General features: G+C 40.3%; 1 protein-coding gene across 2 annotated transcripts in view; it reads left to right on the top strand.

Moving 5' to 3' along the window:
• The window catches only part of LOC306850394 (sorting nexin-9-like), a 35,062-nt gene that overhangs the window by 2,175 nt on the left and 9,848 nt on the right, over positions 1-23,039 (top strand). For both annotated transcript variants that reach the window (XM_079386013.1, XM_079386014.1), the window contains exons 2-5: positions 2,561-2,647; positions 3,208-3,282; positions 3,965-4,051; positions 15,441-15,540. In XM_079386013.1, coding sequence (XP_079242139.1) covers positions 2,561-2,647; positions 3,208-3,282; positions 3,965-4,051; positions 15,441-15,540 — 349 coding nt within the window. The remainder of the gene's footprint in view (positions 1-2,560; positions 2,648-3,207; positions 3,283-3,964; positions 4,052-15,440; positions 15,541-23,039) is intronic.

Raw genomic sequence — 23,039 nt, 5'->3', positions numbered from 1 at the left:
TTGCCTAATCGCAACCCCACCCCTAATCCTAACCCCTCCCCCACACCTACTCCGAAACCTACCAATACTAGGGGGTGCATAATTTGGCAGAGTGCTTTTTTCGGCACAACACCGGCACGCCCCCACTTCACTCTCATAATTAAATACCATTTTAAAGATGCATGTGAAAGACTGGATAATTTGTTTATTATTAAAATAAAAGCAGACACAGGCATGTTTTCTGATTATTCATTTTTTTTCCCCTACTACAACGTTAAACAAATATAATAAATAAATAATCACTAGTATAGCTGCAAACGCAAATTAAGTGTACAAGCCTGAAGTGGCCATGGGAAGATTTGGGAGAATACCCGGTGAGCAGCGCAAAACAGCTGGTGTGTGCACAGCTATTAGTACTCGGGGCTTAAAGGATTAGTTCACTTTAAAAAAAACTTTTGCTGATAATTTACTCACCCCCATGTCATCCAAGATGTCCATGTCTTTCTTTCTTCAGTCGAAAAGAAATTAAGGCTTTTGATGAAAACATTTCTCCATATAATGGACTTCATTGGGACCCAAACGGTTCAAGGTCCAAATGACAGTTTCAGTGCAGCTTCAAAGGGCTTTAAACGATACCAGACGATGAATAAGGGTCTTATCTAGCGAAACGATCGGTCATTTCAAAAATAAATAAAAAAGTTTAAGTTTTATTAGCACAAATGCTCGCCTTGCTCTGTTCTGTGATGCGCGTTCGTGACGTCACGTAATACGCAATGACGTTGACGTTTCAACGAAGGGGTGCATAATCTGGCAGGGGTGCAGAATTCGGAACACCTCCGAATTCCGATCATCTCATTTGGCGGATCCCCTTCCTCCAATGAAAGATGTTTGTGTCAGGGTTATTATAGTTTTGCATTTTTAAATTCATTTTTTAAAATATTGTTGCTTTAGGTTTTCGCTATAAATTTCAGTTTCGTTTTTTATTTATTTAAAAAATTTGGTTCATTTTAGTTTAGTTTTTATTTTGTAAACAGTTTTCTAGTCTATAGTTTTTATACAATTTAGTTTCCGTTTTAATTTTAGTTTTAGTAATTAAAGTTTAGCAGAATTAACAAAACAGTTCCAGAGCGCAGACCAAAAACATTTTAATTTAAGTTTATTGACTAGCGACACAAAATTAAAGCATGCTGAGATTGATCAGAAAATGATTATTTTTGATCAATCTATAGTTGCTGTTGGTTTCATTTTGTTTGTTTTTCATTTATTTAGATTTTTTTTTTAATTCTTTCTTTCTTGCCTAAATGCCTTTATTTTCGTCAAATATGCCTACAGTTCTTAATACAACATATTTTACCGTTTAGGCTATACAACTTACATTTAAACTCGTCTAACAAGCATTTTAGACGTAAAAATAAAACATTTCATAGTTGCAAAAAGACAGATGCGGCTCGTTTAGGTGACTTGGCTTTGCATAAAATAAAATGGTTTACATTTTTATAGATTTAATGAAACAAACCTATATTTGGCCAAAGAAATAAGTCAGCGGCACTGAGAACTGCTCTCACCCGAAGAGAATATATATCTGCTCGTACTCATTGCAAACAGATAGGTCACAGTTTAGCAAGCTTGCATTGCCATTTGCTTGTGATGTTGAGCGAGAACAAGAATGTATTGGAAACATACTACCTTACTCTACCTGAGAGGTAATTAAAATACACTTACTTGAGATTATATATATATTTTTTTATATCTCTGAAATAAATTATTGTATTCTTGAAAACAATCTTTTATTGTACTATTGAATAAAACCTTATTTAGCTGGTGTGTGGTGGGCGTTCTGGTGCAATATGGCTGCTGTCGCATCATCCAGGTGGATGCTGCACAGTTGAGATTGAGATTCCCCCTTCCATGTAAAGCGCTTTGAGTACCCAGAAAAGCGCTAAATGTAACGAATTAATAATTAACTAATTAAAACATCCTTTTATTGTACTATTGAATAAAATATTAGTTAATTATCAATGAAAGAAAAAAAAAATGTATAGCCATAATATGGACTATTGTAAATGCTGTGATACTGTAATGCACAGATACTGTTATTGCCTTCTTACATTGCTGATTTCACCATTAACGCTTCACTTGAACAGTTTATGTTGTTGTATATGGTATCATTGTAATACTTGACCATCAAAACACAGGGGTAGACATCACCTTTTCTGTGTTATCATGTTTGGTTCAGGAGGTATGACACAAAATACATCATTTGGTTATGGCGGAAAGTAAAATGGTCGCCATGGCAACCACGAGGAGATTTTGCGATGGCTCCATTTCTGAAAATGTTTAGGGTCGCAAACTATACAAGTGTACCAAATTTCATGCTTTTATGAAATAGTGAACATTTCACCTCAAATTTTGCACACCAGGACTAAATGTCATGCAGTATAATGTTACACGTGTAACATGTACATAGAGAATTGTTAGTCTTTTTCAGTTTCAGAACACAGAGGTGAAAGTTTTAGCCATACCACACTGAAATATTCATGCACTTACTGTTCTATGTTACCCATATGTTTGCTGTGTTCAGGCCCAGGTATTATATGACTTCACCGCTGAGCCTGGCAACAATGAGCTGTCTGTTCAAGAAGGAGAAATACTCACGGTCACTAACCAGGTGAGCTTTAGCATCAGAACTAATGTTTCAAGACAGGCACTTGGCTATAGACAATATAAAGACAATGTTATATATGAAGTACCATTAAACAAAAAAATGTGATACGATTTAAAAAATTTAGATTTTTAAAATAAATTGATACATTTATTAAGCTACAGTGTATTAAATTGATCAAAAGTGACAGTAAAGACTGCTGTATCACGGTTTCCACAAAACATTGTGGAAGCTGCATGACTGTTTTTAACATTGATTAATAAAGGTTTCCTGAGCAGCAAATCAGCATATTAGAATGATTTCTGAAGAAACATGTGACACTGAAGATTGCAGTAATGATGCTGAAAATTCAGCTTTGCCATCACAGAAACAAATTCAATTGTAAAATATATTTAAAAAGAAAATAATTATTTTAAAAGGTAGAAGTATTCGACAATATTACTGTTTTTACTGTTACTGTTGTTATTTGTAATGTAATTAAAAAATCTTACAGATCCCAAACTTTTAAATTATATATATATATATATATATAATTTCCCCCCTCTGTTTTGCTGTATTTTATGTAGAATGTAGGCGGTGGCTGGGTAGAGGCTCGGAATTCCAGAGGAAATGTAGGCCTGGTGCCTGAGGACTATATTCAGGTAAAACAAAATACCCTAATCATCAGCTTCGTTTTCAATTTCACATCTTTATACAGAGCATTAGATGAAATTAGAACATTCTATGTGATTATTTTTAGAACTCTAGAGAGAGGAAGGACAAAATGAAAGCAAATGTGTGATTATCAAGACCACATCAGTGAGCATAGTGTTATTCTGCTTGCTGAGCTGATATACTAAAACTTGTCCAGTGTTTTTTATTTATTTGTATTTTTCCTGTAGTTTCACATCATTGAAATCAAGGGAATAATTGAATGTGTGTGGGTTTCCTGAGTTGTATCCTAATTAGAAGATAAAAATGTAACTGATTAAAGGTTTAAATAGGTATTTGGCATACTTTTACTCCAGACGGAGAATATTCCCACATGTTCTGTGCAGTACGTCTATCTTTATACCATAATTACCAAGATGTTTAACATATTCCCACTGTGGCCTTCCTGTAGATACACAGTCAGCCTTCCTAAGGCGTAATGACATTTGAATGATTTATTTTATTTTTTTTTGGCATTGATTCATATGGAGGGAAAGTTTGAGTTATGCATGGACAGCAAAAGCCATGGACTGGATATGACAGAAATATACATTATTTCATTTTTTTTTTTTTTTTCCCTATCAGGCTGTTTTTTCATGGATATATTTATGTGCCTATTATTATGTTTTGCAGATCAACCCTGGTTCCACACAAGCATCAGCGACACAGTACATTGATGCTCAGAATCAAGGTTACAACAGCAGTTCAGCAAACACTCAGGTACCACATCAACTACCACATAATCTTTGTTCGTAATCTCACATTTGGAGAAGTTGCGGTGAGCATGTCCTGTATAAAGTAGCTCAAATGTCTGAAATCTTAAAATATGAGTATTTGCATGCGCCTCAGTTCCTCAAATGAAATGTAAAGCAGGTCCCAGTAAAAATAAGTAGCCACAACCAGCAAAAATCCCACTATTCAAATAGCAGTTTTGCTTCCTCATTTTCACAGCCAACATTTACTAGAAATCCACACTCATTTAAGGAGAGTTCTGGTGAGCATAACATGCACAAAGGCCCTATGTGTCATCTGCAGTTGAAATCCATTTCCTGTGAAAGCAGGAGAATGAGAGTAAATGGGCCTCATTATAGCTCGGAACATTAGGCATGAGAAACTGTCTTTCTTTCTCTCTCTTGTTCTCTCTGCGGCTGTTTCTCTAGTAGGCTGTCAGATGTTCACACTTTGTGTTGTGCACATCATCATTGTGCATGCAATAGTGTTTAAATGCTTAGCCATGTTTAGCAGTTTGCATATAGATAAGAAGTGAGATCCATCTCACCATTAAACATGAAACTAAACCATTAAACAGGCTCGCCATCTGTAGACATTTTTGGCAGAATTTTAGCAAAACGAAATTCAGAACAATGCCTAATAATTAGTTTTTTAACCAATGAAATAGTCACTACCAGTAAAAATGTGGACACATTTGTAAGTTCCTCATGATCTTAATAGCCTTTTGTTTTAAAAAAAAGTTTGTTAAATACTTGATATTACTCATGTAGACAAATATAAACATGTTACATTTATTTACAAAATCAAAATCAAAATTAAATTTTTTTAAATATTTATATATTTATTTTATTTTATTATTATTTTTTAGTTTTGTTACTTATTTCTTTTTACTTGGGGATTAGTTGGAGTGTAAAGGAAACGTAGTTAAAATAGTAGAAAATTGTTCAACATTTTTTGCTTGTCACGATATTACCATTCTTCCATTTGTGTTATTTTATTGTTTTGTATCATTATAAAAAGTTTACATCTAATAATATTAAAGAATAATTAGGTGTGTCCAGGATGGACTGGTACTGTATATGGATTCAAAAAAAAAAAAAAAAATATATATATATATATATATATATATATATATATACTGTATATATAGTTTTTGCTATAATCTGTGGTTTTTGTGTGATCATTTAAAAAAAAAAGATGCTTAAATTATACAATTAATTATATACAAATAATAATAATTATTATTAAAAGTAATTATATTACTATTATTTAATAACTAGTAAGGGTTATTAAATTATTTTTAGGGGTGTCCCCGACTAAGGATTTTCATAGTCGAATCGGAATTTTCGAATCTTGCCGATATTCGACTGATAGTCAAATCATATGTTTGGGGGAGGGGCAAAATGTTTCGTTACCTCATTTCGGGGAACCGAGGTCACGTAAGTAACCGAGAGCATTCCCCTTCAATTCGGTCACTTCTACATTGCTGTGGGAACGTATAAAATCCTGCCGTGTCACAGCGATGGAGCCTGGCTCGACTAAGTATGTCAAGTTCCACATCCGGAGCAGTAATGAGAGCGGTAATGACATTGGTGTTCTTAGTAAACACAGCTCAGGTCTACAGGACCTAGTCGAAACCATGTAAAAGTCAGGGGGGGGCGCAGCAACTAGATGATGTCATGTCACACCAGGGGCGGAGTTAACTCCGGTGAAACAGAGAATGTGAAATGGCGGCAGCTTCGGCGCTTTCACATATAGATTAGTTGAAATTGTTTAATTTCAATGAAATCGTGTTATGATGCACGGCCGTAGCGGTGCTCAATAAGCAGAGTATGATGGTGATCAAGTCCTAAAAGACGTGGTGAACTATTGTGATAAACTGTTAGGGACAACATTGGTGGTGCGTCAATACAGGGTAGATACAACCTAGTCGAAACCACTGATACACATCTCAGATCATAGCTGAGGCTGAGTAGGCACGTGCGCTGCTTGCACTGACAGCACATGCAAGGCAAGCGACGACACATCTAGGTTATAAAACCTCGCGAAAGTGCTGGGTGACGACCAGCCTGCCACCATACAAATGTCCTGAATAGACATGCCATTTTCCCAGGCCCAGGATGACGTGAGTCCTAAACATGAAGTCCTAAACATGAAGCCAAAACATACAAATAGCTGCTTCGAGAGTCTGGACTGTTTAGGGCGCTCTATATAAGTGCGCACCGCACGTACAGGGCACAGCAGGAGTGTATTAAGTGGCTCCGTCCCGGTCGGTGTTTCGGGGCGGAAAGCAAATAGTGTTATGACCTGCGCTTTAAATGGAGTCAAAAGCACTTTAGGCACATAACCTTTTCTAGGCTTCAAGGTGAGTCTGCAATCACCTGGCCCGAATTCAATACACGAGTCTCCAACTCACTTAACAGAGGCCAGCGTGAGCAGGAGCGCTGTCTTGAGAGACAGTGCACGCAAGCTCGCTGATTGTATGGGCTTGAACGGGGGTCCCGTGAGAGAGCCAAGCACCAAGTCCCAAGTGGGTAGAGTAGAAGGACGAGGAGGGTTCAGCCTTTTTGCTCCTTTTAAAAAACTTATGATAAGGTCATTTCTGCCGATCGGGCGATTTTCGACGTGCGCATGTAAGTGGGTGGCATACGACCACTATCAAACCGCTCTTGGAGGAAGGCAAGAATTATTGGTATTAGGCAGTTGATTGGGTCTTCGCCCCGCAATATGCACCAACTTGAAAAAGTTTTCCATTTATGTGTGTAAAGACACCTCGTGGAAGGAGCCCTAGCCTCAGAGATAGTGTTCACCTTGTGCTGAGGAAGTGCATCTGTTACTGGCAAGCTCTGTCGAGCGGCCAGACATGAAGGCTCCATGACTCCGGATTTGGGTGCCATATCGTTCCTTGTGCTTGAGAGAGGAGGTCTCTCTTCAGTGGGATAGTCCACGGGGGGGCTACCAGCATCTCCACCAGTTCTGGTAACCACGGCTGATTGGGCCATTTCGGTGCCACTAACAGAACAGATTACTGTTCCTCTCTGATCTTGCAAAGCACGCGAGGCAGAAGTTTCACTGGAGGAAAGACATACTTGCGTACTTTCGGCCAGCTGTGAGCTAGTGCATCCACTCCCAGGGGAGAGTGTGTCAGAGAATAAAACAGCGGGCAGTGAGTGTTCTCCGCTGATGCGAAGAGGTCCACCTCCGCCCTGCCTAATATACTCCAAATCATTTTGACTGTCAGAGGGTGTAATCTCCACTCCCCGTGGATTACCCCGCCCATCGACAGTAAATCTGCGCCGTAGTTCAGGCGTCCGGGGACATGTACTGCCCGGATGGAGAGGAGGTGTCAATCTGCCCACAGAAGGAGGTCTCTCGCCAGCCGCAGCAGTGGCCGCGAGTTCACACTGCCTTGGTGATTTATAAATGCTACCACTGTCATGCTGTCCGTCCTGATGAGAACGTGACGTTGAAGAATGTCTGGGAGAAAGCACTCGAGCGCTAGATGTACAGCACGGAGCTCCAGACAGTTTATGTGCCATTCTTTCTCCTGATCACTTGGCCAATACGAACACCCCGGCGATACAGAGTCATATTGTGCATCAGCGTATGCAAACAGTCGCGCGTCACTTTGATGCGCAAGGTGCCCGTGTGCCATACGTTCTTTGGCACCCGGCTCTTTAGCCAGAGGCAGCAGCCATCTGGCCGAGTGTCCTCTGAAAGCATTTTAGGGGGTAAGAACGACCTAATATGAAGACTGCGAGAGAGCTGATCAGTTTTTGTGAGCGCTCCTCCAACAGACGCGCTCGCATATTGATTGAGTTCAGTTCCACTCCTAAAAAGAGATGTTCTGGTTCGGTACCAGCATGCTCTTTTGCATATTTACAGTCAGCCCTAAGCTCTGAATATGAGCGAGGAGTCTGAGTTTGTCGCTGAGCAGCGCGCTCTCTGATTGGGCTAAGACTAGCCAGTCGTCGAGGATGCGCATTCCGCTCCGCTTCAGAGGAGAGAGAGCAGCGTCCATGCATTTCGTAAACGTACAAGGGGCCAGACATAAGTCGAAGGGCAGGACCATGAATTGGTACGCTATCCCCTCGAATCTCAGGAAGAGCCTTTGGCTGGGGGGCTACCTGAATGTGAAAATAAGCATCCTTTAAATCCACGGAGACAAACCAATCTCCCGTTCTGATATGTGAGAGGATTTGTCTCCGCGTAATCATTTTGAACGAGCGCTTTCAAAAGTGCGCGATTCAGCAGTCTCAGGTCCAAGATTGGGCGGAGTCCACCGTCTTTCTTTGGCACCAGAAAATAACGACTGTAGAAGGCGCTCTCGCGGTCTGTGAGGGGCACTGCCTCTACAGTGCGCTTTGCGAGAAGATTGTGTATTTCCTCTCACAGAACTGAGGCATTTCGCTTCCGTACAGTGGACATTAACACACCGTTGAAACGGGGCAGTCTGCGGAAGAACTGAAGCGTGTAGCCGTTCTTTATTGATTTCATAACCCACTCTGATACCCACTCAGTGCCTGCCACTCTTCTGTGAACTGTGACAGCGGGCGAGGCGGACTGCGTACCGTGAGGGATAACTCGCCGTTGGGGGACGGGGAGTTTAATACCACACGAGTGTGAGAGTGAGTGATGGGGGAGAGGTTTGTGAGAGGAGGAAAATTGCCCTGATATTGAGGTGAGTTTTGTATGTTTTTTTACTTTATTGCACTGCATAGTGGAACAGTCATAACACAAACATGACAATTGCTCTCGCCACCCGCAACAGGCAGGGGGGCATGAGCACACACAGCGGGAGCGAGTGGACTTCTTCTGTGGCTCGTCTTCGACGCTGGGTGCAGCTTTCCTCCTCCGAGAGACAGCATCAGGAACACGGCTTCGATTCCGGTGCCGGTGGTCCGACGTTTCTGTCAGGGCGGGGTCGCTGGCCCTTCGAGCCCTGATGGCGCTTCAGCCACGGTTGTCTTGAGCTTACCGCCAGCTCCTGTTCATGCCGAAAAGCAGCAAAAGAGGCGTGCGGTCTTCCCGTGCGCTGCGCTGAGGAGGAGTCGGGAACGCACAGGAGGTTTCGTGCTGGCGCACTTTGACAGGAAGTGGCTAATGGCTTTCGATTGCTCCTACGCTTCAATGAAGCACTCCGTGAACGTCTCCACCGCCGCTCCGAAGAGACCTGAGGGACTCACGGGAGCGTCTAGAAAGGCTGTTTTCTCTGAGTTCTTTAACTCGGTCAGAGTAAGCCACAGGTGACAATCTAGCACCACAAGATTCCCCATATTGTGGCAGATCGCTCAAGCTGTCATCTTCGCTCTGAGGGCCAGGTCCGTGGCGCGTCAGAGCTCTTTAAACACTTCAGGGTCCGGCCCGTCCTCATCCAGAGACTTGAGCAACTTGGCCTGATATACCTGGAGCATCGCCATCACGTGCAGTGCTGAAGAGGGGAGAGACGCGTTGTTTCTCACTCTCCAAATCGAGCTCATCCACTGCTTTGGACAGGACGCTTAGGAGCTCGACATCATTGTGATGGAGGTCCCCTGCGTCGCTGCTGTGGGGTGCAGTGTAATCCAGCGGGCTGTTGGACCACTCCTCTCTCGCAGAGACGCGCCACCGAAATGGCATCATCCTCCTCATCAGCATCCACCATGGCACCGAAAGACACCACATCTTGAGCATCGGGGGAGGGGCGGAGATCAGCAGTCATGAAGCACACTGGAAGGGGACCTGCAGCAGGGGGGAGAGGAGCACGTGGGCACTGAGCCGGCACGGGCTCTCTGATTGGGCTAAGACTAGCCAGGGCTGATCCTGGCAGGGCTGATCCTGACAGATCCACATCAGAAACTTGCTGCACTTTCCTCCTTGGCTCGAAAGAGGCTGCAGAAGAAGAGCACGGCAGAGTTAGTTGGGCGAGTTCATCACCTTGGACGATGGCCACATGGAGCCTGAGAGTCCGGAGACTCATATCCCCGCAGTGGGGGCAATCTGACCCCCCAAGTGCCGCCTCTACGTGGGCGCGACCCAGGCAGAAGATGCACGATTCGTGGCCATCAGAGAGTTCGATTGTCTCTGTGCAGGAGAGGCAATCGCAAGTCATCTTTGATTCCGAAGCTCACCGGAACACAGCAGGGGAAGAGAACGCGTGTCCGCTGCAGCGTGTAGAAGGTTGGCTGAAGAAAAAGATTCTGAATGGATGACATAAAAGCACTGCCTTATATAGAATGGGATTCCCGCTCATATTTCGCGCGCTTGAACGCCATTGGCCAGTTTCACTGGCATGATTCAGTAAGGCTTCAGTAGTATTCGAGGAAAATGTATTTCCCAAAGCAATGTAGAAGTGACCGAATTGAAGGAGAAACCTAGACGCCTCATTGGTCGCTTTGAGCCGTTGCTGCGATACATCAACTGTCCGCCATGTTTATCCGGGCAAGACTGCCTTAAAAACAAATGGAGGTAAACGGGGGAGCTGCGTTTTTTTTCTCGTTAAACTCACGATAACGTTTACATTTTATCAACCGATTTCAGTGGTTTGTGATCTACATGGAGTTAAAAATAACTCTGCCGCCAGTTATTTGGTTAGGCTTGGAAAATTATTAATTTTCTTAAGAAATTGTGAAAGCTCACACTCGTGTTGATTTGGTAGATTTTTTCAGTTAACAATTCTAATATTAATGTAGTATAACTGTGACATATGCATGTAATGTAATTTTAATGTACATTTAATGAAATTAAGTTGTTTCATTGCTTTCTCTGTCTTCAACCCCAACATTTTAGCTTTTCTTGTGCCTCAGGTCAGAACACAGTTCGTTCCTTTTGAAATACTGGAAACAAATCGAAATAATACATCTTTAAGCACTAATAATTTACCATCATTGAGAAAATTTAATAAAACCAGCGAATACAAATCAAAAAGTGACACACTGGTAGTCTGCTTTTTATTTTCATAGCACTCTATACAGATATAAACTCCACAACAAACAATAACAAATGTAACTGATATTCCTTTATGGATCCAGTAAAACGTACAGTTACAGTGGTAAAATATTATGCACTGATACAGTGCACAGTAAAAATATAGTAAAAGTGATATGTAATATTAAAAAGTATATGTAGTACAAGTTGTAGTAAAGTGAATAATATAAAAAGCGAGTACAACAGCACAATAACATAAGCGATATAATAGATTTATAATAGCACAAATTATATGTGTAATACCATAATAAATAAATAAATGAATAACAATAGCAAGTAAAATGTGTAATATCAAGGGTGGAATAATACAGAATAGACAATAATGAAGAATAAATTAATAGTAAATTATAAAGTAAATTAAATAATCGTGAAAAGTACCGTTTTATAATGGTATTTGTGTAATAATTATTAAACGAAGACAACTAATGACAAGCCAAAAGTTTTGGTCATGAATTCCAAATTGTGCTCCTAGAGTATTTTATATATATATATATATATATATATATGTATGTTGTGACGTCAAAACCTGACTAATAAAGACTAATTCTCCACTGCTTCCCTCAAGATTTTCCTATATTTTATAATGGGGGTATTCAATTAATGAGTAAAATAATGTAAACAACTTGATTGCCCTTGACCTTTTTCTCTACAATGCAAATTACACACACCAGATTCCCTTATCAGATTTCCTTAAGGCTTGCGTTGTCCTGTTTGCAGTTGGCTAAAAAAAAAAATATATATATATATATATATATATATATATATATATATATATATATATATATATATATATATATATATAAATAATCAGTCCACAGCTTTATGATAAGCTATGTTTGTAATAGCTATATAAACAAAATGGATCGGCTTTAATTTAATATCCCCTATGAAATTTAAATAAACATGACGGATACAATCAAAAAGACATTTAGTTAACTCTGTCAGAGTGATGTATATCTTTATTATTAGCTATTTACAGTGCAACATCTGCATATGAAGAGTTCATTTGCAAAAACAGATAACTATGTTTTTAACAATTCTCAGAAATCATGTTTCTTCATTGTGCATTCCAATTAATCTCAATGAACTGCAGTTCACCACAGCTGTCGTCGTTTTTTTGTCTGGCAGTGGCATCAGGTATGCCTTAAAATTTTAAATTGGAGCCTACATCTACAACATCGATTCGGGCACCCAACATCACAACAAGATGATATTTTAAGCTCCTTATGTAGCCGAAACTGCGCTGTTTTGAATGGGCCGCCTCCAGTTTTTGCCTCCAACTAGCGCTGTGATGTAACTGTGACGTCAGCCCTAAAAGGGTCTATAGGGGTGGTTGGATTTATTCACGCACGTTAAAATATTTATTTAAAGCTTCTTTCTGTTCAAATTCTTATTTACATCATATAATAATAGGCTGTATATTAACTTATTGGGAGAAAACCAGTAGCTCTATGTCAGACATTTGAGCACCCCATATTGCCAAAATGGCATGATCCTAACACCCCGTGAATATTCGACTGCACTAGCGTAGCCAGAAATGTTAAAGTGGGTGGGCCTACATAAAACTGGGTGGGCCATGTCAAATTGCCAATAAAAAAATACAGCACCAAGATTCATTACACAGTAGTTCTAAAGCATGCATTAACATTAGTAATTTGGGTAACACTTTACAATAAGGTTCATTAGTTAACATTAGTCAACAACGTTAGTAAACATGAACTAAGAATGAACATACTTCTACAGCATTTATTAATCTTAATGTTAATTTCAGCATTTACTAATGCATTATTAAAATCACAAGTTGTGTTTATTAACATTAGTTAATGCAGTGTGAACTAACATGAATAAACAATGAACAACTGTATTTTCATTAACTAACATTAACAAAGATTAATAAATAGTGTAATAAATGCATTGTTCATTGTTTGTTCATGTTAGTTAATGCATTAACTAATGTTAACAAATGACACATTATTGTAAAGTGTTACCGTGGTCATTTAAAAATTTAGGACATTACTAAAATTCCAAGTTGTATCTGTTAACATTTGCCTGAGCTGGTTAACAAAGATGAATAAACACGGTAACAAATGTATTGCTGATGTTAGTTAATGCTTTAACTAACGTTAACTAAAGGAAGTTTATTAAAAAGCATTACCTCAGTCAGTGTGGCTTCGCTGATGATTTCATAATCAAACATCTCTGTCAGTTCACGCACATGGAGGACCACAGAAATTTGCGCAGCTGCAAATTATGCAGTTTGTTTTGGTGACCAGGATCCAGCTCAAAGTTTATATGTTTCTTTCCACAAAGGACCTTTTTAGTGGATCAAACACCGTACCTATGCTAATATGATGCTTCAAACACGCTTGGTTCAGAAGTTTCCAATCGATAAATCCAGCAACAGCAGGTGGTCTGTCAGGTTTCATTTGTAGACTGTCCGGATTTATTGCTAAGACTTTTACTGTGAAAGTGGGTGGGCCCGGGCCCACCCGGGCCCACCCAGGCCCACCCGTAGCTACGCGAAGCATCACCCCTAGGTTTTATGATTACATTCAATTACATTTGGCAGTAGATTTAACTGTACACTTTGGATGGCCATATACTGAGTTTATTCCCATAAGATGAAGCCCTTGCAAGAAATCGAGCAAACGGTATAAATGGTGAAATTACGTATCTAACGACTTAATGTTTCCATCAGCCTTCAATGACTCGGTGATATTTAGAGTGATCCACAACACCAAAGTACTAATAACGATAAACACATGAGTAATGTTGTGCTCAGGGAAAATTGGTACAGACGGTCTTAATTGGTGAGGCCAGGAAGCGAGACAAATGGTTTTGCGTGGCTAGAAATTAGTTTTTAGCAGCATCAAGGTCAGGTCTATTGATGGAATTGGCCATTAAGTCTTAGACTAATGGACAGAGATGGACTCAAGAGCCTTTGGCCTTTTAGTTCTTAAAGCACATCCAGGCTTTTTGTGGTAGGTTTGAGAGAACTATATTTTTATACCGTATATTCAATTAATTTGTGACCATTGGCCATTTATACAAGAATAGAAACTTATATATTGTTGTCAGTGACTTTTTCATTATGAGTGAACATAATAATGGTTTCTGCAAACATTTTCTATGTTTTGTGAATCTTAATAAAGAGAGGTTATTTGGTGCTGTGTGTAGTTGTTTGATTCATGGTTTGTAAAGTAACCTTAAAAATAGCAGGGTGATTCTCATTATTGCCGCTTTACACTGTTAATTCAAATAATGTTTCTAATTCGTTCCATAACATGTGCTTATACTGAGTACATATTAAAATCATGTACAGTAGAAAAACAACTAAAATGCCAGCAAGAACTAATAATTTCATGCTTTAAGGCAAATGTTATGTGTTATTAGTAATCTTGAAAATATCTTCACAGGAATATCTTTAGTACTGAAATATCAACACTGCATTGGTTTTATGGGACATTGGCCTGTCTGTTTTGTGTGTTATAGGTCAGACATGGTGTCATGGGGTGAATGGAGACACACAAGCAAATATTATGTTAGAATTTGAATTTGAGCTGCAGCATTTTGTTTATATGGCCAACACAGCAAAAGTGAATCGCAACATATGATTGATATTTATGGAACCTATAAAAGGAAGTGGGTGGAAGGAAGAACCTGATGTTCCTTAAACTGTAGTGAATTTGGTTATTCATCATTTGAGCAGACACTTGATATTAAAATGGGTCAATCAAGGACTAGTTCCAGCACAGCTGTCGGTAGGGCATTGTGGGAAAAAGCTGACAGAATCCACTTTAAACTTAACCTGTTAACTGTCACCCGTCCCCTCTGCGGGACACCTAAATTTACTTCACTATTTTACAATTAAATCCTAATCTAATCAAACTATACAAACGATATATCATTGGAAAGGTCTAAGACTCCTAAATAGATATTTTTCCACCTTTTTTGTTAAAAAATTATGTAGGAAACTAATAGATTAATTTATGACAAAAGTGCACCTGAAAAATCTACATCATAACAGGAGTTCTGACATTTTTCCTAGTTGCCTTTTTCCCTATCACGCTTTAGAAATCATAAGAAATGATATAGTTGAAAACTTAAAATCTCAAAATTCATCCTTTTGAAACCCATTTTAAAATCAGACATTGCATTACCATGGAAATGGTACATAAAAATCATGTTACAAAATGTTTTCGTTCATGAATTATAAACATTTAAGTTTGAATAGTGCTCTATAATCTCTATGTTCAAAACTGTGAGTGACAGTTAAGGGGTTTTAAAATATCCTGTATAATTTAGGCAGCCCCAATAACTACAAAATGGCAAAGCAAATGTCTTGAGGGGTCAGCATGGATATAGATTTGTTAGAAATAATGATTTTATGTTGTATTTTATGTCCCTGTAGGGGGTTAACGGGAATGAGGCTTGGACTGCCACGACATGGTCCAACAACAGCCCTGCAGACACCTGGAACTACGCTGAACAGGAACCAGCAGGCAATAATGGTAAGTGGAAAACATTTACAGTACAACCTCCATTAAACATTTATGATTATCTGTCTATATATCTACACTTCTGTTCCAAAGTTTGGGGTCAGTAAGATATTTATCCAAAGAAATTAATACTTGCAGGTAGGGGTGGGCGATATACTGTACCGGTAAACATGACTAACCAGCAGAAATTTGTCAACCGGTAGATTTTGGTCTATCGACTGTAGATTCAAGATTTTTATTTGTCACATACACAATTATACAGAGTATAACCAGCAGTGAAATGTAGGTAGTCTAATGTGTTTACAGGCTCACGTGACGTTGCTGTGCTATGTTGTCATGAAAATTTATCATTTGCATGTAATTTTAATCATTGCTGTTTAAAAACAAGTGATTGTATGCCACTGAAACGCAGTCAGCAGCAAAAGAACTCATTTCACTATAGGAGTGTGCTGTTTGAGAGGCTGTTTCTGAGCGCTGTTAGAGAGATGCACGCACATTAAGACTCATAGCGCGCTCTGAGTATTGATTTGGAGTATTGATTTGTTATTTTTGACATTTTATAGGCTTTGGACGGTTAAATACGCACACTTGTATGTGTCAAAATGTCAGGCTTTGCAAGTAACCTCATAAACACTGTTATTTAAGTGAAAGCAAACAGCTGAGAAAGAAAGCACAACAGTCATTCATGTTAATCAAACAACAAAAGAGAGAAAATCTCTCACTGCTCTTTACTAAATCACTTTTGTAAATTTAATAAGAAGAAATATATATTTAGTTTACACAGTAAATAATATACATTTGATTACTTTATACAATGTATGTACCATTTCTTATTTATTTGTTCTTCTAGTTTTTTTGTTCTGTTGCCTGTAATTAGTTTCTTATTATTTTTTAATTGCTGACTGTTTACCTGTCTTCAGTAAGCTTGAGGTTTTTTATTATTATTATTTAGGCTAGCATTAGTTTTCTGTGATATTGACACTAAGTATCATAAAGACCTTATTTAAAGCAAAAACATCTAGGCCTATATTGTGATCTGTATTGTTATTGTGAAATGACAATACACAGAAGATGGCACCACGCATGGCAGCCATTGTGCTTGGCTCTCCAGTTGTTTTAGTGTTTTTGTTAGTTTTTCCTGTTTTTTGTTTGTCTAACACGATCAGTTTCACCAAGGAAGAACTGATGAACATTTGACAGAACAATCCACAAAATCTCCAACCACTTTTCGATTATTCGGATGTTTTGCTGAACAAAGTAGTCGGCGGAGCTGCAGCGCTGTTTAGACGCTTCAGAACGTGCAGACGGGGGAAGCAAGCCTGTCTGAGCTCGTGAAGCTCAGACAGCGTGGATTTCGAATGCCGTTGCCTAGCATCCATCTGGCTAATCTCTGCTCTCTACCCAACAAAACGGACAAACTCCTTCTGCTTTCCTGGTTTAACAAGGACTTTTCAAACTCTGCTGCTCTGTGTTTCACGGAAACCTAGCTGAACGACACCATTCCAGACGGCGCGTTACATCTGCCTAATTTCACGCTGATCAGAGCAGATCGCGACACGGAATCAACGGGGAAATCGCGCGGCTGCGGGACATGCTTTTACATCAATGAGAGGTGGTGTACAGATGTAACTGTGTTAAAGAAGATGTGCTGTTCAGATCTAGAAACGCTTTTCAACTGTAAACCTTTCTATTTGCCGCGGGAGTTCTGCTCGTTCATTCTCGTGAGTGTCTACATTCCACTGCAAGTGCACGTGAGCACAGCTTTACAGAAACTTGCTGATCTGATCACAGACACAGAACAACAACACCCAGACTCTGTTTTAATCATTCTCGGGGACTTTAATAAAGCAAATCTCTCCCGCGAACTGCCAAAATACAGACAGCATGTTACATGTCCCACCAGAGAGAGTAATATATTGGATCACTGTTACACAGCGATAAAGGACGCATATCACTCTGTTCCACGAGCAGCTTTAGGACTCTCTGATCACTGTTTGGTTCATCTTATTCCAACCTACAGGCAGAAACTTAAATCTGTTAAACCTGTATTAAGGACTGTAAAGAGATGGACTAATGACACAGAGCAGGTTTTACAAGCCTGTCTCAACCTTACTGATTGGAGTGTTTTTGAAGCTACTGATGATCTGGACGAGCTGACAGAGACTGTAACATCATATATCAGTTTCTGTGAGGATATGTGCATTCCTACCAGGACTCATCTAACTTATAACAACGACAAACCGTGGTTCACTGCAAAACTCAGACAGCTCCGTCAGGCCAAAGAATATGCTTACAGGAATGGGGACAGAGTCTTGTATAAACAGGCCAAGTACACACTGGAAAAGGAGATCAGAGTGACAAAGAGGAATTATTCCGATAAGTTAAGGATCCAATTCTCTTCCAGTGACACGGCTTCAGTGTGGAAAGGTCTGAAAGACATCACCAATTAGAAGACACTATCCCCCAGCATCGTGGAGAATCAACAACTGGTAGACGATCTTAATGAATTATATTGCAGGTTTGAAAAAACACCATTCACAACTCCTGCAACCCCCCTCTCCGCCACACCTGAACTGCAGATAAGAGAAGATGACGTGCGCCAGGTCTTCAAAAAGAACAAGAGAAGGACGGCACCAGGCCTAGACGGTGTGACACCAGCCTGTCTGAAATCCTGTGCTGACCAGCTGGCCCCCATCTTCACACAGATCTTCAACAGATCACTGGAGCTGTGTGAAGTCCCCTCATGCTTCAAACGCTCCACCATAATCCCCATCCCAAAAAAACCCAAGATTACAGGACTTAACAACTACAGACCTGTGGCTCTAACGTCTTTGGTCATGAAGTCATTTGAAAAACTAGTTTTTGCTTATCTGAAGGACATCACTGGACCCTTACTGGACCCCCTGCAGTTTGCCTACAGAGCAAACAGGTCTGTGGATGATGCCGTTAACATGGGACTGCAACACCTAGACAGACCAGGGACTTATGTGAGGATCATGTTTGTGTACTTCAGCTCGGCCTTTAACACTTTCCAGACCTCCTCCTGCCCAAACTAACTCTCTCCGTCCCCACCTCCGTCTGTCAGTGGATCAACAGGTTCCTGACAGACAGGCAGCAGCTAGTGAGGCTGGGAAAATTCTCATCCAGCACCCGCACCATCAGCACTGGGAGCTCCTCAGGGCTGCGTTCTCTCCCCACTGCTCTTCTCCCTCTACACCAGTGTTTCTCAAACCTTTTCAGCCCAAGGACCAATTTATCTTCCAATTTTTTTCTGAGGTCCACCTAACAGAATCCCACTCTAACACGCCCCCAAAAAACAACAAAATAGGAAGGATAAGCTAAATTTGTTTAATATGCAACTGTTTCAAGTCAAAAACTAATTATTCAAACACAAATGCAATGATATGATCAGAAATGATTATATGAATTTTATTTTATTTGAAAAAGTAAATGTGAAATGAGATGCAGCTTAATATGAACAACAAACTGCACATGTGAAAAAAACTGCAATTAAACATACTGTAACAGCCTAGGTCCCACTTAATGTCATTCCAAAGAGCCATTAGTTTAAAACTGAGGTGGTGGGTATAGGAAGTCTATGGTTGTAACTATGGTAACAATAAAATGCTGAAAAAAATGTTGCCCTTAATGTCCAATATCGCTGAAATTTCTGGGATTTTACACATGAAACAAAAACTAGTACATTACAAAACTAATAGATCTGTGGATTTTATATTTTGAGATTTCCATCTAAAACTTAACGTGAATGTTAATGAGATGAGTGGTGCTGCTTATCACACATCAGTTTCTGAATGTCTGGCTCCAAAGAGGAGTTTCAGTCTCATACTAGGCTCCACATTTAGTCTGTTGCGCTGTTTTGTTTTCAAACCAACCAGTGTGGAAAACTCAACTTCACAGTTGTATGTAGTTGGGAAGGGCATGAGCACTTTGAGGGCAGATTCTGCAAGCTTTGGATGTTCAGGAAGGAGCTGAGCCCAGAAGTCTGTTAAGGGCTGTTGTTTGAATGATATTTTGAGACCTCCATCTGATGCAATGTCCACAAGACTATTGCCTTCTTGTATTGATAGCTTGGTACATTGCTCAATGATGTCGCCAAACGGATTTCTGACCCACTCAAAGTCCACGTCTAGCTCTGGAAAGTATTTTCCCAGCTGCATGTGAAGGCCTTGTAGATGTTCCTTTATGGCTGTGGCGGTGTCATCACCCAGGGTCTCTTCAGTTTCGAGAAGAAAGTCCACTAGAGTGGGGAAACAGTCAAATTCACGGCGATCGATACATGCGCACCAGAGCTTTAATTAGGTGCGGGCCCCTTTAATTTTGTCCTGTACAGTGAGTGAAGACTGTGACCGCTTTTCCTTGCTGTGCAAGGTTGAGCGTATTGAGCGTGCTGAAAATATCTGCAAGATAGGCTAGTTTTGAAAGCCACATAAAGTCATGAAGTCGATCATACAGTTCATCAGTTTGGTGCAGAAATAATTTGACTTCATCGCGCAGTTCAAAGAGACGAGACAGGACCTTGCCACAGGATAACCAGCGCACTTCAGTGTGGTGTAATCGTGTTATCAGCTGCTCTTGGACATTTTCGGACATTGAAGTTATGCGTCGCTGGACAGTGTCATTGGACAGAGGTACTTTGTGCATGTCATCACTAGCTTTCTTCCTTAGCATTACGTTTGCCATAACTTCTGCAGCAGGCTTAACTAGAGTCTGTCCAATTGAATGGGGTTTTCCCATTTTTGCAATGAGTAGAGACACTTTGTATGATGCCTCAGTAGCCTTTGCATTTTCACCGGGCATAAAAAACTGTGAGGTGTTTTTACTCATGTGTCGCTCAAGCTCATCACGTTTTCTCTCAAAAAATGACACTGGTTTATGTGTACAATCTTTGTGCTTAGACTCAAAGTGACGCTTGTGTTTAGATGGTTTCATTGCTTCATTAGCCAATATTTCATAACACAGAACACAGTGAGGTCTAGGATCCTCAAGATCCCCAATCCAGGAAAATCCAAACTTTATGTACTCATTGTGATATTTTCGCTTAACTTTCTCACATGGTTTTCCACGGTGCGCTAGCTCCATGGTCTGCGGGAGTGTGGTGGCCAGTGGTCGTGACTCGGTATCTTCGGTACCGGCTTCAGTGGGCCTTTGTGATGCTGTAGTTTTGTTGCTTTCAGTGGACGCTTGATCTTTTCTTTTGACTCCTCTTTGGTTTAGCCACCGATCCATTTTTACATTATTAAAACAGAATGGCAAGAACTGTTATCACAGTTTCGCAAGTGCATTAAAACTCTACTTAAATAAGTGACGATTTTATAAACACTTGCCTAGTTTAGGTCATCTTTTCGCGGACCACTAGGGGGCGATGGCGGACCACACTTTAAGAATTACTGCTCTACACCAACGAGTGCACATCTAATGACCCCTCTGTCAAGCTCCTGAAGTTTGCAGACGACACCACACTGATCGGCCTCATTCAGGATGGTGACGAGTCTGCTTACAGACAGGAGGTTAAGGAGCTGGCTGTCTGGTGCAGTCTTAACAATCTGGAGCTTAACACGCTCAAAACTGTGGAGATGATCGTGGACTTCAGGAGAAACTCCCCCTGCTCTCCCCTCACTCACCATCATGAACAGCACTGTGACTGCAGTGGAGTCATTCAGATTCCTGGGCACCACAATTTCTCAGGACCTGAGGTGGGACCATTCACATTGACTCTATTGTGAAAAAGGCCCAGCAGAGATTGTACTTCCTTCGCCAGCTGAGGAAGTTCAACCTGCCACAGGACTTGCTGAAACAGTTGTAATCTGCCATCATTGAATCCATCCTCTGCACTTCAATAAATGTCTGGTTCAGCTCAGCTACCAAATCTGACCTCAGAAGACTACAGAGGGTAGTCCGGACTGCTGAGCGAATCATTGGTACACCCCTCCCCACTCTCCAAGAACTACTTATCCAGAGTGAGCAAAAGGGCTGGTAAAATCACTCTGGACCCCTCATATCCAGCACACTCCCTCTTTGAACTGTTACCGTCTGGTCGACGCTACAGAGCTCTGAGCACCAGAACGACCAGACACAGGAACAGTTTCTTCCCTCAGGCAATCGATCTCATGAACTCTTAACAATAAGCATGAAACACACAACACTATCATACTTTTTATTTTTATTTTACACACATACTTGAATGAATGAATGAATGAATGATGCATTTATATAGCGCTTTATTGTGTATTGCTGTACACCCAAAGCGCTTTACAATCATGTGGGGGGTGTCTCTCCTCAACCACCACCAGTGTGCAGCATCCACTTGGATGATGCGACGGCAGCCACACTACAACGGCGCCAGCGTGCTCACCACACACCAGCTACAGGTGGAGAGGAGAGAGAGTCATTGAGCCAATCAAGTGTATGGGGATTATTAGGAGGCCATGATAGACAAGGGCCAGTAGAGGGAATTTATCCAGGACACCGGGGTTACACCCCTACTCTTTACGAGAAGTGCCATGGGATTTTTAATGACCACAGAGAGTCAGGACCTCGGTTTAACGTCTCATCCGAAAGACGGTGCTTTTTGACAGTATAGTGTCCCCATCACTATACCGGGGCGTTTGGACCCACACAGACCACAGGGTGAGCACCCCCTGCTGGCCTCACTAACACCTACTTATTGCATTTCAAATTTGCACCTAACATACCTGTACATACTGAATTGTCTATTTTGTATATTGTGTTTGTGCTATTTGGCACATTGTCCATTTTTGTATATTTGTACATTATTTTATTTTTATTTTTTATTTTTTTACTATCTGTGTCCTGTCCTGTTGCTGTCATTCTGTCGCACTGTGGAGCTACTGTCACTAAAACAAATTCCTCGTATGTGTAAACATACCTGGAAATAAAGCTAATTCTGATTCTGATTCTGAAATAAAATGACTAAAATGTGATATAAGATTTTGGTCAGGAGAACATGGTGAAATAGATGGATACCATTGCTTCCTGCTGAAAATTCAGCTTTGCCATCACAGGAAAAAGTGACATTATAAAATATTTTCTAATAGGAAACTGGTATTTTCACAGTAGTACAGTTTTTACTGTATTTGTGACCAAATAAATGCAGCCTTGGTGAGCATAAGAGACGACTTAAAATCTTACCGACCTCAAACTTTTGAATGGTTGCCATATAATCAAGCTCAAGTGTAACTTGCTCCTGCCTCCTGTGTGAAAGTGTATAGTGATGTATTTGTTATTAGGGCACATGTACATTTCATAACAGAAGCATCTCATCAGCAATGTTGCTGCTTTACTGTCTACAGCATGTGGTATATTCATGTTGTCTCTGTTATCTGCTTTGTTATGAGAACTTGGAACTTTCTCTTCCAGCATACCATAGATAAAGTCATAATGTACTTTATGTACTTTAGGTAGCCAAGTACTGTATGTGGAAGTAAGTTGATCTTTTCATTACTATGGTATAGTCATCACTACAGTGGTCA

The sequence above is a fragment of the Barbus barbus genome (assembly GCF_936440315.1).
Source record: "Barbus barbus genome assembly, chromosome: 30".
NCBI lineage: Eukaryota > Metazoa > Chordata > Actinopteri > Cypriniformes > Cyprinidae > Barbus > Barbus barbus.
Note: the sequence above shows the minus strand (reverse complement) of the source record. Positions and strands in the feature narration are given on the sequence as shown.